General features: G+C 36.5%; 1 protein-coding gene across 2 annotated transcripts in view; it reads right to left on the bottom strand.

The window, feature by feature from the left end:
• The window catches only part of nudt14 (nudix (nucleoside diphosphate linked moiety X)-type motif 14), a 44,772-nt gene extending 27,275 nt beyond the window's left edge, over positions 1 to 17,497 (bottom strand). Inside the window, exon 1 of one of the 2 annotated variants that reach the window (XM_067383618.1) lies at positions 17,346 to 17,497. In XM_067383618.1, coding sequence (XP_067239719.1) covers positions 17,346 to 17,426 — 81 coding nt within the window. In that variant the 5' untranslated portion in view covers positions 17,427 to 17,497. The remainder of the gene's footprint in view (positions 1 to 17,345) is intronic. The other variant, XM_067383619.1, reaches the window with a different exon arrangement.
• Positions 17,498 to 18,083: the final 586 nt, after the last annotated feature.

Raw genomic sequence — 18,083 nt, 5'->3', positions numbered from 1 at the left:
CCGTATTGAACTGAGGTGGATAAAGAGAATCAAAACTGCATATATTGTTTGACTTTTGTGATAAAATGTACAGAGTTTGAAAGCTGAGACTTTCTATAACATCATGTTCACATTATTGTGACTTCCAAAAGGATGTTTCTTACTACTATTAGAACATAAGTGGCAGACTATGGAAGCCCGTTTCCGCCACAAAAAAAAAAAAAAAAAAAAAAATTAATTGCGACTTTTTATCTCAGAATTGTGAGTTATAAAGTCAGAATTCTGAGATATACAGTCGCAATTACGAGATAAAAAGTCAGAATTCTGAGATATAAAGTCGCAATTGCGTGATAAAAAGTCAGAATTCTGAATTTTTATCACGCAATTGCGACTTTTTATCTCAGAATTCTGACTTTATAACTCGCAATTCTGAGATAAAAAAGTCGCAATTAATCTTTTTTTTTGTGGCTTTTTTTTAAGTGGCTTTTTTTTTTTTGTGGCGGAAACGGGCTTCCATAGCAGACAAACTCATCTAACATGTGAACCTTAAACCTAGCCATGCATCCTAGTAAAGCAATGTGATGTGTAGATTTGTGTATAATAGTCTAGAAAAGGTAAGATGACATCTGAAACAGAACAAGCGATTTATAAAATGTATACCAATTCCGAGTTGTCTAATTGTTAAAATAAAAAAATAAAAATAAAAAAAAAATCGACCATAGTCCAAGAATCTCCAAAATCCATTCATGCCACCACACTGTGTAGAAGTGATACTATAAATGGCCTTGTTTCCAAAGTGGTGGGCCAAGTTCATGCAATCTCATCTTGATCAACTCTGCAGTTGAATAAATAGCATGTAAACACCACAAGCCTTTACACCATGTGAGCTGTGGCATGCAGTGGTGTTCTGAACAATGACCTCAGTTTTTTATTTTTAATTTATTATTTTTTATAAATCAAATGTAAATTAACATTGTCACATTTTCCTTGTTAAATGAACATTACTTTACATTACATCAAAAAAAGAAAAAAAGAAACCAAATACAATTCTATTTTGTATTTTTAAATTAACAATGTAATTAATGTTCCATTTATTAAAACCACGTCAATCTCATCAAGTTAGTGTTTTAAGCATTTTTACATATTCCAAAATAATAACTAAATGCAGTAACAATTTAGACAATATATTTTATTTGTGTATTGATTTTCAGCTGTTCTTTGTAATAGTCAAGTCAAATCAAGTCATCTTCATTTATATAGCACTTTTTACAATATAGATTGTTTCAAAGCAGCTTCACAGTGATAACAGGAAAATGAATGGACAAAGATTGTTTGGGCTTTACAGCAGCTCTAGGGAAAAGTTATTATTGAGCTAAAGTAAGTTTATGATTGAATCATTTCTGTTGTAAAAATTAACAATTATTAACTTACGGGCCGCTTAAATGACACCTTTTTAACTGAAAACAGAAGACTTTTAATGCGTTCTTGCCGTTCATTTATGTGTTTAGTCCGTGCCAAACAGGCAAACAGGAACAACACACCATTAGCATAAGAACAATACTTTGTAAGTACAATATTTTGTAATGACTGATAGTGAAAAGACTATATAAGACTAATTTAATGTATTTTACTTTTTAAGCAGTTACTGTAAATTCTTGATGTTGCTTTCCGATGTTCTGTAAAGCATTTTATCTAAACAGAAGAAGTGAAATCAGAGATGTTGTTCTGCAGGTATACATCCTGTAGAACCTGACAAAGCCCTAAAACTGTAATACCATTACTTTTTAAATGTGTGAACTTATGATTTACAAACACATCAAAGTGTCACTTTAGATAATTGACTGATAATTACATTTTTTAAAACATAAGATGATTCCTCATCAAGTCTCATTCATCACTTATTACTGTGCACAAACAGAACTTCCAACTTCAACAACAGTAAAAACAAATGAACTAATGTTAACAAATGAGACCTTATTATAAAGCGTTATTGAACAATTACAAAATGTATATTAACAATATATTAGCTGGAACTAAAATCCAGGTAAATGAAGAGATAAGGATGTGTACAAACGTGCAATGTATGCTGTTGAACCCATAAGGTCAAATGACTGAACTAGTTGAATTCATGATTGAAAGGTACAAGAAATTCAGGTTTAATGGAGGGCTATAGGCTTCACTTCATAAGAGACATGTGGTACAGGTTTGGCTGCACCATTTGGTTTTCACGGCAAAGAATCTTGTAATACAAGGAAGTACATTATAACATACAATGTTAAGTCAACATCTGTCTGGGCTCTGGCCAGAATTTGAACAATCATCTGGTTCTAAGGCTACGTTCACACTGCGAGCCCGAGTGCTCAATTCCAATTTACTGCTCAGATCTGCTGAAAGTGCAATAAAAAGCATGCTGTCATGCAGAAGTATACACAGAGAACATTAAAGTAAGTAATTACAGATTTATTTATAGTGTGATCTGCCGCGGAAGCCAGCAAATTTATGCACAGGCAATATAAAAAACAAAGACAAGGATGCGAAAAAAGAGAGCAGAGTTTTTAAACATTTATGATACAAGCCCTCATGTTTTGCTTGTTTATAGAGCTGTTACTGTAATACTTATGAACTCTGACATCACTGTTCTTCAGTGACTACCTTTTGCATCTGTCTTGATAACTTTGGGTATGTAAAATCTTTGAAGTGACTCCCATGAGTGCAGAATTGTGACGAATGTTGCTCTAGAGTGACATAAAAGTCACATGAGTTCCGATATGACTGTTCAGACTGCAGTCACATTGCAAAACATCTGACCTGTATCGTTTTTTTGGTACCACTTATGGAAGTGGCAAAAATTGGAATTGAAAAGATCAGATTCCATGTGGTCTGTGCCATTCACACTGTCATGAGAAAACAGATCTGAGTCACATGTGACAAAAAACTCGGATTTGGGCCACATTTGCCTGCAGTCTGAACGTAGCCTAAAAGTCATACAGGTTTGGAACATCATGAAGGTGAATAAATCATGAATCTACGCAGTTGACGTAGTGAACGCAGGGCAGCGCTTCCGTGTTTATGTCTGAACGCCGGCTCAGTATTGGCTGCTGCTGTTTAGGTGAGCACCACAACGTATGCGTGTGATGCTGACGCAGGAGCTGGCCAATACTGAGCCGGCGTTCTGACGTAAACACTGAAGCACTGCCCTCCGTTCACTACGTGAACTGTGTAGGAGGCTGACAGGGTAGAGAAGAAATTGTTGAATAAAGGCATTATTTTTGTTTTGTTTTTGCGCATTCTCATCGCTTGATAACATCAAGTTGAACCACTGTAGTCATGCTGACTATTTTAACGATGTCTTTACTACTTTTATGGACCTTGAATGATGGTAATCATGTTGCTTTCGATGGGGGATAAAAAAACCTCAGCCTGTAAGTTTTGCCTCTGTCGCCATCTCTGTTTGAAACCTGCAATTGCAGTTATTTGTGGAATTATCATCTTTACATGGGTTGTGCATCGGCAAGGCTCCTCAGCGCAGATGAATCTAATGTTTGCTGTCAGTCACCACATCGGTGTGGACACTGTACTTCTGAGTCACAGATTCTACGTCTTGGAAGTATGACCAAAATAAGAATTTTCACCGGAAAATGTCAAAGTAAGTAACATGTCTGCCACTTTTGTTTTGACAAAAAAAAACAAAAAAAAAAAACATTACAATAAATCGTGCTGCCAATTGTGATTAAATCTAATGATCACTTAGCTTGGATCACGTCAATCCATGCGAATGATTATAATTGTTATACTTTGTTCTCAAATTGTTAATGTTAACAACATCAGCATTGCGAGACTATGTGTATTCAGTGTGTATTAGCGTTACCTGTAGATTACAATTTCTCGAGTTTATTTCAAGTTTCTCACTGATTATTACCAGTACCAGTACCAATTTCATTATATAACATTATTACAAGCTTATCGTTGTGAATTGGGCTAAGGTAAAGAGATAGTTTTGAACACTGACTGGTTATGTACTCGCTCAAAAATTGATTTTGGATCATTTTTAACTAAAAAAAGATATGGATTGCAGCTTTAATCAAAAATATCTTAATTTGTGTTCTGAAGATGAAAGGTCTTATGGGATTGGAACAACACAAGGGTGAATACTTAATGATGACACGGACACTTTAACAAGTGTTCACTAAAAATGTATATGATTCATCATTCTGAAACAAACCATTTGAAACCCAGGTTATATTGCCTCCAAAACCCCTGGTGAGGTCCTAGCTCTTTTTATTGTTTTGCCCCCTAAAGGACCATTCTGTATAACCAAGTGTGTTCAGGGTCTCTGGGCTTGCACACAGATGGTGGGGGTACCTCATTATCAGGGCCACTCTCTAGGTCAACAAGAAAAGCCTTTTGGGACCCTGGGAATCACAAGCGACATGGATTACAACACAGATTACAGGGAGTGGAAGGAGACACAGAGACTTGAAATTATTGTCCCCCCTCCATCCTACTCGCAATAAAAGCTTATGAGTGAATAGGGAAGGAGCGACAGGCCTTGTTCTTTTGCATGCTTAAAGTCTAATTATCATCAGCTTGCAGTATATAATGCTGTGACCCCGACAGCTGCTGAGAATTCAATTGCAGTCACGCTGCCATTTACAATCAAGGCCTTTAATTCCCACCATGTGCTGTTCAACTTCCTAAGATTTAAAGCCCTTATCGCACATTATTCCCACCAGGCTATCATGTGCCAAGCCCTGCTGATATTCATAGTAAGAAAGATGTTGTCTGGATCTGGTAGGGTGTTGGTGTGAAATACAAGGGATAATGAGCAAAAAAGGATTCATTATTTTGAAATCACATGCTTGTTTACTGTACCTACCCATTAATTTTCTTCTAAAAAAAAAACCTTAACATCAGCCCAACATGATTCTCAAAATGAGAGATGTGTTTTATGCAATTATGCACTGCCACCCTGCAAAAGGTACAAAGGTTAATTGAGTCCTCAACCGTACTTCAGATCTCAAAGGTAAACACTAAGACGTCATTACACCGAAACAACCAACCACCTAAACAAAACACTTTCTGTGTAAACAACAAAACCCAACCCTCTGACGTGGACACATGCTGATTCCCCTCAAAGCTCACTGGCACGACAATAAATTACGACAGAAAAACACACAAGTGACAAAACAAGTGATAAACATTTTATGGAATGCTTCTGCTCTGCAAGGGTTCTGTCAGCCTCTTAGATGCGACCATCAGCTTCATTCATAATCTTTTTTACTTACATTTTTAAAAGTGTAAGGGGCATTTTAAAAGTGTAAGACATGTCTGCCACTTTAACCCAATTGAAAAGGCTTTGTGTCGCTTCTTTTTTTTTCTGCTCTTGCGCTTCAGAGCACAGGGGTAGGGATGAAAGAGATGGGAGAACAGAGGGAGCTCAACCTCTGTGTCTCCATCTGCTTTCTCCGCGCCCTCCACCCCTCATCGACCCCACTCTCCTTCTGCCCCTCCATCCCACAGGTGTGAGCTTACCTCCCCAAATTACCCCCTCTGTGTACCCCCGCCCCCCCTTCAAGCCCCATACTGGGCTTAAGTAGTGCTCATGCCTGTGAGCCTAGGGCTACAAGTTTCTGCAGCCATTACAGCAACTGCCAACAGTAAGATAGAAAAAATAAAGATCCTTGATTACGCCGCCAGTTGTTGGAGGGCAAAACAAACTTGTATCATAGGTTTTTCTAAATTTAATCAAGCACCACAATTTGGATTTGTGCATGGGACAAATACTGTTAGAGTGCCCACGAAAAAAAGTTTTACACACACGTCATGTGCAATGCACTTTCTATTCATGTTGGTTTAGAAAAACTAAACTAGAAAACTAGAATTTTTTTTTATTCCATTAGTGTTTAAGTTGAGTAATTCAAAGTAATAACATTTTGTTTATACCTGGAATACATGCGAGTGTACACTTTTTGTTTTCTCAAAAAAAGTTAAAACTATTTTTTATATTTTTAGAATTAGGGCTGCAAGATTTATTGCAATTAAACCACACGGGATTTGGCAAAAGCTGCGATTATTTAATGCACAGCTTGTCAGAGCTGTACGGCTCTGTGATCAGTAGTAAATGCTTCTCCATTTGAAAGCCAGAGGGCGCTCTTGCTCAGAAACTCCAAATAAGCCCTGTCGCAGATGAAATAAGCAGTAACCCCTTACTGCAGAACACATGAGATCCAGGGGGCAGAGACAGGTAGGTTAAGGGATATGTAGAGTGGGAGGAGTTTGATCTAGATCCAGGGGGTGGAGATAGGTAGGTTTAGATGCAAGGGGGGGGGGGGCTGAGATGGGTAGGTTTTAGGGATGTGTAAAGTGGGAGGAGTGGGATCTAGATCCAGGGGGTGGAGATAGGTAGGTTTAGATCTAGGGGGCGGAGACAGGTAGGTTTTAGGGCTAAAGTGGGAGGAGTTGGATCTAGATTTAACCCCGCCCCCTGGATATTGTGTTTTTCAGTGAGGACCATCTCGAAATAAGGCATATCGATGTAGCTAAATAAACACAAGATTGAAATGCTTTAATTAGACATGACTAATACACACGCCTACCTTATTCTGTGTAAGAAGCCACATCACACAGAAGGATGCTCAACTGTCGTTGTGAAGTGAGTTTGGAGCAAAAACATGTTTATTAAATGTTGTCTTTTGTTGGAAAATATGTTAATAAAAGCTTTTCATGTCTGGAAAGATGTTTGACGCGTGTTGGAGCCCCACACATGACTAAATTGTGTGCACATTTTAGTAAATCAAGGGAATGAAATAGTAAATCGTGTGCATGTTTTAGTAAATCGCGGGAACAAATTAGAAAATCATGCGCACAATTTCGCCTACTATTTTTTTTCCTGCATATCATGTCCGGGCTCTGTAATAAGAGACTCAAACTCACAGTGTTTTCAGACAGATTAGCATTTGGAGCCATACTTCATTGACAAGCTGCGCATAAAAAAAAAGCCATATCACACTAAGAATCACATTTAAGTTCAATGCTATTTTTCATATTGTGCAGCCCTATTTAGAATACATTTTTCAATAAATATTATGAATTACGGAATTAGCAATACGTTTTGGGGGGAGTCTTTTACAGTATTTTACAACCTTGACTTGTCATAAAAAGTTAAAACTTACTGACCTTGAGAAACATAATGGTCTTGAGAGGTCCTCTCTATGTCATTTCCTGTTTTATGTTGTTTTATATTTCCTGCATGTTGGTTGCAAAATTATTTTGATTTGAACTTATTGAAATATTATTTAATCACTTTTGTGTGTGTGTGTGACAACTATGTGACTATGGCAAACCACTTAATCTGTTTGTTTTTTTTCTTTCAAGGATGTAATTTTTATTAGGCTTTTCCCCTAATTATGATTATTATCAGGACATTTTTTACGTAATTTAATTTGGTTATTACAAAACATGCATTGTCTGTATGAATAGCATTTTATTGTATATTGAATAACAGATTTAGACAAAAAAAACGAGTGTCATGTCATGTACCATTGTAACTTTGCTTTCACTAGGGAAAAAACAAGCATCAGAAAACAACTCTAACATGTAAAGAGAGACAGCAGCATACATTATATTCTTCACTATGCAAGTGTTTTATGAACTTTTCCAAGAACCACACATCATTGTTCCTACGAACAATCCACAATCTCACAGGGAAATGATATACAGGACATAAATACAATGCCATGAATGGCGGCTGAAAACCTCCTGCCACAAGATTGAGGCTATGCCATGCAGTGGGAAAATGTTCTTGGGTGCAGTTGCTTCCAGATTCTCACCATACAAAACCAACATCTGTAAGAGAAAGGATGTCAACGGTGATATAGGGCCACACAGTCTTGGGAAAGTGACAAGAGTCCTTTCATCAGTTGTGTTATGGTTTGGAAACAGTCGATAAGTAGTAAGTTATACTGTGACACACTTACCACGCAATGCAAGATGACAGGCTAGCCTTGGGCGACAAAGAGTACTCGAAGCTCAAGAGCCTTTCTTTCTTTTTTCATCTCCTTCTGCTGTCATTGTTTTAGAGTGTCTCTGTAAAGCGGTCTAAAGAGAGGTGGTCTACATAGAGGGTAGGGTTAACGGCTTTCATGGGAAGCGCACATTGGTCGATCTCACCTTTTTCTTGCTCATTGGGCTCTAATGCATTCATTACCTCTCTTGCGCACATCTGCCTCACGTAAATCCCATTTCCTGTGTCTATTGAGGGCGCCCAGTGGCCTGGTGCTGGGGCGATGGCCGCCACACGTTTCCCATGGCCTCCTCACCCTTCTGCTCACTCCAGCGTCCCTGCCCCTATTGTTCCTCATCTGTTCTTCCCCACCCAGTGCACACTGTTGTCTGCCCACCAACCCCTGCTTTAATCCAACACCCCTCCTCTCCCCAATACACTCTCCTTTGATAACCCCCTTTCCTAGCCAAGACCCCTGCTGCTAAAGCAGTAGCCTGGCAGCTGGAGCAGTTGACCATGTTGGCTCAGCTGTTGGTTCTCGAGACCCGAGTGACTCTCGGCTCTGCATGAGAACAACACTGGGAACTAGCTCAGGCTAAATTTCATTATCCAACCACTCTACTAATTAATTAAGGTTTCATCTACTGGAGGTGTCCAACGGGAGAGCATTGGACGATTACTGTACCTGATATACAAGAACCTGCCATATCAGATTTCATGTATAAGGGACAGATTTGCACCAGTGATGTAGGACTCCAGACCGGTCTTTGTCTTGTCATGGACTCGGAAGCATTTGGGAGCGGTCCTGACATCCTTTTTTCTTTTTTTTTTTTCAGGATTAGTCAATCCATTTGCGATTAACAGACCTTTGTCAGGGTAGTGACATATTTTGTTTTTGACAGGAATGAAAACGTGGCTGTAAGGAATAGAAGTAGTGTGTGTTCAATGGATTGTACTGTTGTTTAACATACCAATTGTTTGGGTGATAAAGCATCTTTCTAAAGACTTTCAGAAGTCAAAAACAGTTTTGAAAGTTGCGAGTTTTGAGAATTACATATGATCTAGGATCTCTATACAGCACATGCCATTGTAAAATTTAATATGGGATTTGTGATTAAGGTCTGTACTGATTAGGCCTGTCGTGATAATTAAATAACCATCTGGTCGCAGTTATTTGATCTAACGGTGATTATTTTAGACAACCGTGATTACTGCGCTCTTTTTGATGGCACAAGAGGGAGACATAGACCAAAAGCCATAGACACAAGGTTCCCCCCTAGGTCACAATCGCTCTCAAAATTGCTTTCAGTTTGTTTTCGTAGTTTGCTTGGTAGTTGGTAGCCTTTGCAGACTGTGCACTCTGCGTATAGGGAGAAGCGGTATTGGTCATTTGCCAGTAGGCATGTGACGGTATCAAATTGTCCTCTTGCGATTAATTGATGAAGCTTTTATCACGGTATACGGTATTATCACGATATTAAAATAAGTTGCAAAACCATTTTTGTCATAGTTTAACAGGTTTAAGAAGTCTTTTTGTAATAAAACAAAAACAACTCTGACTGAAATTTTCAAACAGATTAAAATGCAAAAGAATTAGGCTTTTAAGAACAACAGATAACACTTTACTCTATTTAATGCATTAACTAAGGTTGAGCAATAGCTACATTTGTTACAGAAAGTGTTATTTTTTGTTAATGTTAGTTTAGAAACACAACTGATCATTGTTAGTTTTATCTCAGGTCCATTAAATGAAAAAAGTTATTTTGATTTTAGTAATGTTATTAAACAGTAACTAAGAAATTAACATTAATTAATACTTTATAAGTATTTTTATTGTCAGTTTAGTGATAATGAATTAACATGTTAACTAATGAAGCTGTATGTTTTACTGAACAATAACAAATAATCAGAACATTTCTAATCATTAGGGCATGTTGTAGTCCAGATTAAAATATAAAAATGTTTAGGTTTGAAAATAAATATCCTTTTAAGTCTTTTTTAAGTATTCACTATTTGGTGCTGTGATGAACAACACTGAGATTACAAAAAAATTAATGGCTGTTTGAAGCATTTTAAAAACTTCACTAGCGCAGTTACTTTGTTTGCACGGTTTCCGTGGTAACCGCTGCACGCTTCTGTTCCATCAGCGCCCTCTGCTGTCAGAAAGTGAACGCGCACTTTCATTCAGCTCGTCTCCTTCACTCATTCCGCCATGTGCTTCTCGTGCACGTTGGGATTGTTTACATTTGAGCGCGTGTCCTTTTGACGCAGAATACAGCGGTGTTGTGCATTTTATACGATTGATGGGTAAAGTATTCTTAATTGCATTATAAAAAATTAATAATTGGTAATAAATTATTATTTACGGTATTCTGAAGTGCCGACGTTTACAATATCGTGCATATTCATTATCGCCATTTATCGCATTACCGAATATCGGCACAAGTCTATTTGCCAGCATTGACAAATTAAAGCTGACTAGATGGGTAAGAATAATCATTAATTTTCATCAGATATTTTGCCTAAGGGTCAACAGATCTAGCATTCTACCCTCCTTAAATCAGAAACGGAGATAGAGCATTGCGTAAGATTGCATTTGCGCGTAAGTGAATTGCATTTGTGCAGAGTACCTTTAATAGTAAAGCTGTTAGTTTAATTACTTCAAAAACATCAACGCTACCACCTTGTTGCTGAGAAATATAATGCAGTGTGTGCGCTGCATGATCTCTGTGTACGAGTGTACTGTCTGTGTGCGAGTGTGTGTGTGTGTGTGTGCGAGTGCATCAGTGAAGGCAGTGCATTAATTTAGAACATTTATTAAACTGACTGGAACTACTAGTGCATTCAAACCACACCTTCCAACCAAACATACATACATATATATATATATATATATATATACACATTTATGGCTTTCTGTGATTGGCCAGTTCGTTGTGATTGTTTCATTTGTTTGAAGGAATTCATATTTAAAGGTGTTAATCTTACACTGCAAAATGACAACTTACAAAGGATTCAATTAATCACAATAATTTGACAATTATTTAATGAAAAAAGTATGAAAAATGAAAAAAAAAAAGTATGACAAAGTCTTAAACAGACAATTAATCATCAAAACCCTAAAACAGGGTCATAATTAGGGCTGTCAAACAATTAATCACGATTAATCGCATACAAAATAAAAGTTTGAGTTTGCCTAATATATGTGGGTGTACTGTGTGTAATTATTATGTATATATAAATACAAACACATTCATGTATATATTTGAGAAATATTTACAAGTATATGTATTTATTTATATTTTTATATAATTTATATTATATATATATATAATTACACACAGTACACCCACATATATTATGCAAACTCAAACTTTTATTTTGTATACGATTAATCGTGATTAAAGGTGCTAAAGAGGATCTTTTCGTCCACTGAGAAACCGATATTTTTATATAATTTATATATAAATACATTTTTTGTACATAAATATTTATCTTAAATATAGGGCTGCACGATTAATCGCATGCTATTCTCACGCGCATTTCGTCAGTAAAGCCGGTTCCCTGATTACCGCTAAATCGCCATCACCTGCTTTCAAATGAAGCGTCATTTAATAGACAGAGCCGTAGGTCACTGAAAAGCCACGCAATATCGCGTTCATATCGCAGATGAATCGCCTGCGATAATGAACGCGATATTGCGTGGCTTGTCTGTGAACTACGGCTCTGTCTATTAAAAGGCGCTTCATTTGAAAGCAGGTGATGGCGATTTAGCGGTAATCAGGGAACCGGCTTTACTGACTAAATGCGCGTGAGAATAGCATGCGATTAATCGTGCAGCCCTACTTAAATATATACATTAATTTGTGTGTATTTATATGTATATATTATTTACACACATTACTCACACATATTATGCAAACTCAAACTTTTATTTTGTATGCGATTAATCGTTTGACAGCGCTAGTCATAATTAATTATTAATCGTCATAATCACAATTATTTCTTAGACAATTAATCGTCAGCCAAATTTCATAACTGTGACAGCCCTACTAACTAATTGAAAAAGCATTATTTTTTCCCAGCTCAACCAGACAACACATTGACTCATTGAACAATACTAAATCCTGCTGGTGAATCTACAAAAGAGTTGGTGCAAAGGTGAGATTTGAGATGGGTGGCAGTATCTGAAAATACAGGTAGTGGAATGGATTGGCAACAACCGTCTACTAGTACATGGCAGCAGGGCTGTGTGGGTGGCAAAGCACTGTGACTCAGTGATGCGGCTGGTGCTGAAAATTTAAACTTCCTTCAGAGAGGAAAAGGTTGGAGGTGTGGGTGCATAGATTGCACTTATCCTCTGTTGCACCTGAAAAAGTGTCTGGATGTTTTCTGACCTGCACTTTAAAGCGCTCACTTTTAATGCATTTAAGACCTCCTACAATCATTCATAATGGAAAAGCGGGACAATTAAGGCCTAATTATTTTTTCTACTAGCCTGAACAGGACTTCATATGCTTGCATTTCTGACAACACTTTGTAATTATTAGCATGAATTATATCTATGAACTGAATGGCCTAAACATATTTATTTCTCTCTCTAATGGAACATATTCCTATCACAAAGCAAATCTATTCAAATGTCTTGCATTATTATGACCTACCCCAGCATCAATTTCATAGCAGAATCCTTCCTTTTTTAAAACAAATACACTATAAAAACATTATTTCATGATTTTCACAACTTTTATTTTGTCGAATTAACTTAATTAATGTTGATCAGATAATATAATATTTTGAGTTTCTGTTGATTACACCAATCTTTTTTTGTAACTAGAATTTTTAGTTTCAATGAATTTAACATTAAGGCAACCAGGTTACTTTTTTAAGTTAAAGCAATATTATATATATATATATATATTTTTTTTTTTTTTTACTTTGTAGACATGCTTAAAGGGTTAGTTCAACCAAAAATGAAAATTCTGTCATTAATTACTCATCCTCATGTTGTTCCATACCCGTAAGACCTTTGTTCATCTTCAAAACACAAAGTAAGATATTTTTGATAAAATCCGAATGCCCAGAAAGGTACTAAAAACATATTTAAAACAGTTCATGTGACTACAATTGTTCAACCTTAATGTTATGAAGCGACAAGAATACTTTTTGTGTGCCAAAAAAACAAACAAAATAATGAATTTATTCAACAATATCTAGTGAAGGGCGACTTCAAAACACTGCTTCATGAAGCTTCGAAGCTTTACAAATCTTTTGTTTCGAATCAGTGGTTTGGGGCATGTATTAAACAAACTCAAACGGCCATAGTCACATGATTTCAGTAAACAAGGCTTTGTTCCGTCATAAGTGTTTCGAAATTTCAATGGTTCACGTGACTTTGGCAGTGCTCCGAACCACTGATTCAAAAATAGCTTAATTTGTGTTCCAAAGATGAACGAAAGTCTTACGGGTGTGGAACGACATGAGGGTAAGTAATTAATGACAGAAATGTAATTTTTGGCTGAACTAAACCTTTAAGAGTTGAATCAACAACACTCATAATTATTACACTGAGAATAAAACACCAAATCTTTATGGGCAGGGTGGTACTTAAAATTCCACCAGAGAAATCATGCTAAAACAGCATTTTTAAAACAAATATGCCACTGAGCAAGGCCTGACCATGAATAGGCTGCACTTTAAATTACAAGATTTAGGTGGTGTGTGACTCAAAATGAAACATCAAACACCTTGAAATTAAGGGACAATTGCACAAGAATCTGGACAGAAAGCACTGTGCATTCCATCCATGCACAGAGCAGCAGATGTGGATGACTAAGATACCTCATGTGGACCCAGGGTCTGCTTGTCAAACTATAACAAGAGGAAGTATTACTACACTCTGAAAAATGCAACACACAGCTTGAGGAGAACAATCAAAGAGGAAACACCCACAGGTGCCCCACAAAAAACAAAAAGGATTTAATGCAAGGCAGTACAACAGAAGGAGAAATGACGTGAATTCAGGGAAAAACTATGGATGTGTTGACATATTTGCTACCACAGTTCCACGGAAAAGGATGGGGATGCATGCTGAAAATCAGTCAGTACCAAGAGGTTAAAAGATAAACCCATACTCATAGGCTATTCAAATATGAATGTAAAGTCTACAGATGTGTTTGCATGGGCCTTTAGCTATTTTAGCTACTCTGCAGTTTCATAGAAATTAGAAAAGGAAATTCCAAAAACAACAGGTTAAAAGATAAAACCATGGTCAGGGTCACTAATTAAATTTAGGGCTAGTTAGGGCTGAGTGCCTAAAGATTATCTTTCAACATTAAATTATTATTTTTTAACCTAATCTTATGGGTTTTTTTTCCCGATGTAAGCTAATATTATAATGTATATTGTATTTGCTGTCTCAGTAGTGAATGCTGTTGGATGTGTATAGTAACGTTTGATACAAAACACCTGTTGCAGTCTGTATTTGGGTGTGCCACCAGCTGCTTTAAGTACTACAGATTTGCCAGTTCTTGCTGTGAGATGTTACCCCACTCTTCCACCAAGGCACTGGCAAGTTAGCAAACATGTCTGGGGTTACATTACATGTTGTTTGCCATGCGTGGATGATCAGCTGCCCTTCCTGTCTCCCTGTAGCATTGTCTCAAGCATCATACATTATGGACTTTATGGTTTATTGCTCTGGCCACATCTGCAGTCCTCACTGCAGCAGGACTACGGCATGTTCACACAGGACCCTGGGCATCTTTCTTCTCGTGTTTTTTATAGAGTCAGTAGAAAGGTCTCTTTAGTGCTAGTTTCACAGACAAGGCTTAAGCTTAGTCCTAGACTAAAATGCATGTTTGAGATGCACACCAGTAATGTTTTTTTCTAGGGCATGTTTATAAAATCAACTTTATTGTCCTAATTAAACTAAGGCCTAATTCTGGATTAATCTAAGTTATAGTAACTGTACCTTAATTGTCTACTGCCTGTAAACTTATAGTGTCTTAAGTACTGTTCCACAGGAGCGAGTGCAATAATTGTTAAAGGGTTAGTTCACCTAAAAATGAAAATAATGTCATTAATTACTCACCCTCATGTCGTTCTATACCCGTAAGACCTTCGTTCATCTTCGAAACACAAATTAAGATATTTTTGAATAAATCCAATGGATCAGTGAGGCCTGCATAGACAGCAATGGTACTTCCTCTCTCAAGATCCATAAAGGTACTAAAAACATATTTAAATCCGTTCATGTGAGTTAAGTGGTTCTATCTTAATATTATAAAGCGATGAGAATATTTTTTTGTGTGGCAAAAAAAAAATTTAAAAAATGACTTTTTAACAATATCTAGTGATGACCGATTTCAAAACACTGCTTAAGAGCGTTATGAATCTTTTGAGTCGAATCAGTGATCCAGATCGTGTATCAAACCGAAATCACGTGACTTTAGCGCTCCGATTCACCGATTCGATCCATAAAGCTCTGAAGCTTCATGAAGCAGTGTTATGAAATCGGCCATCACTAGATATTGTCGAAAAGTCATTATTTTGTTTTTTTGGCGCACAAAAAATATTCTCATCGCTTTATAATATTAAGGTAGTTAAATATGTTTTTAAGTACCTTTATGGATCTTGAGAGAGGAAGTACCCTTGCTGTGGTTCTACACGGGTGTAGAACAACATGAGGGTGAGTAATTAATTACATTATTTTTGGGTGAACTAACCCTTTAATTGTTTATGGTTAAGCATGAAAAACATTATTTAAACTTATTTGGACTTTTTTGCTGAGTTTAAATCTTGTCACTAGACTGAGTCAGATGTCACTAAAGGAATTCGCTTAAAAAAATGTTTTAATAATAACTTGTGTCCTTATCATATTTAAAATTTATAAAAGCAAGAAGGCACATAAACATATGCCTATCATGAGTTTAGCGACGAAAGCAGCCATATTTTATAAAAAAAAAAAAACACAAAAACAAAACAAAGACAGGGTAAGCGTGGCATGTGTGGGACAGCCAGAGATGGGTGTGGATATTGGGACCCTGGCCCCGCAGCACCTCAGCTTGATAGCCCGCTGCAACATGACGCTGGCAGGATCTATCCTATGCCATGGCAATGAGGGGGATCAGAGGCAGCTTTATAATACCTTATCATTAATAGCTGTATTTATATTAATATTATTATTATTATCATTGCTATTACAACCACTACTATTATCATTATTACTAATGGCTATATCAATATTACCATTATTATTATTATTATTATTATTTATCATTGCTATTACTATTATTATTTTTTTATTTTGTCCTCTTCCTGATCCTTTAACCTCCCCCTCATTCCGGATGAAATTAGTATATTTGTTAATATGTTTATCATTACTACTATTGCTAATACAATTTGAACTTATTATTATTATTATTACTACTATTACTATTGTTTTTGTCACCCGCCTCAACCTCCATTCTCCAGTTTTTGTGTAATACTATTATTATTATTATTATCTCATTGATATATGTGTTCCTTTTTTTATTTTATTTTTTTATTATAACTCTGGTTATGTCTGTTGTACACAAATCTTACTGGATGTTATGTATGTTTTGTTGTACATGTATTTGTATTTTGCATTTAATGTCTCAGCTGTAAATACTGTAATTGTCTGTTTGCATAATTAAAAAAAAAAAAGACCAAAAAAAAAAAAAGCAAGAAGGCGGAGGGTTGTCCCTAATAACAGCCTTTACCACTGACTTTATTCAAAACACAAAGCACAGTGCCTTACTGTTTATATATTTTACAAAATGTAAATGTAAAAAAAAAGTAAACACATGCTTTCATAATATATATATATATATATATATGTGTGTGTGTATGTGTGTGAAAAAAAAACATTTAAATTGCTTAAGACAGATAGATAGCTTAAAGTAAGGATAAAATTAACTATTATATAGCTTGTTTTCTAGCATGTTTCCATTATGTTCAGTCCGTAATGGCGTTTCCTTCCTTCATTCCTCAATACCAACTGTACAATATTATGTGCATCAGGCTTTTAATAAAGCCTTTCTAAGGCAGCTGTGCTGCTTATAATGTAAAGCATGTGCTCGAGGAAAAGTGGCTGCTTTCCTGTCTATAGCATAATAGCGTCTTGCTAGCTAACCTAAGATCACAATACATGATATCAACAACATTTGAAATACGCCGTTTGTCATTCTTAAAGCCATATGCCGATTGTGAATTATTAGACGCAATGTTGGTCGATAAAAGCAATGACAAAATGAATGGGGGTTGGGCAGCTGACAGCAAAATGATGAGGTGTGACCGCATCACTGACAGATGATAACGTGCGATTAAACTAGCGACTCACCTGATTATAATGCACCCTAAACGGTCTCAGATAGTTAGAGCTGGTGCACGGAACCACCTGAATATTATTGATCTGCTCCATGGCTTTGATATAGCTGCCCACGGGTACTTCTCACCACAGATGGCAGAGCCGCAGACTATAGGAAACTGAGGAGAAATTTCTACGGAAGCCTGTGAAGGGCAGAATAAGAACGCTGTCTTTGCGTTGTAGTAACGTTCCTTCTAGAGAGGAGACTATGCGGTGCAGAAAACTGCCAGTCAGCAATAGTTGCGGGTGGATGAGGTCATTCATTTATTTATTTTTATTTTAAGGTTAGACAAAGGACTGCGCGGTCGCCTCAGCACAACCCCTTTTCAACATTTACCGCGCGCGCGCCTGACGCGCGCATGCAGGTGTGCTTGGCTCGTGCAGAAATTACCTCAGATTTAGCACCAACTTCAGGGAGCGCGTGATTCGCTAAATAAACCGCGAAAAGTATTGAACATTTTTCTGTTAATATTCCCATAAACGTGCACTGCCCAAATGCCTGAATGACTAATTTGACACCCTCAACTTCCTCGACAGGACAAATAAGGTATTCAACCATAATAGTTATTGTGAAAATATTATATATATTATATTATATAAAATTAAGAAGAAAAAAAAAAATACAACATACAAATTTTTTTTGTAGGCCTATTAGTTTTATTAGCCTACTTAAAATACTTAAAAATATATTATTTTATATGCATGTGTATA

Source organism: Chanodichthys erythropterus, chromosome 4, assembly GCF_024489055.1.
Source record: "Chanodichthys erythropterus isolate Z2021 chromosome 4, ASM2448905v1, whole genome shotgun sequence".
NCBI lineage: Eukaryota > Metazoa > Chordata > Actinopteri > Cypriniformes > Xenocyprididae > Chanodichthys > Chanodichthys erythropterus.
This window is presented reverse-complemented; position numbering and strand designations above follow the sequence as displayed.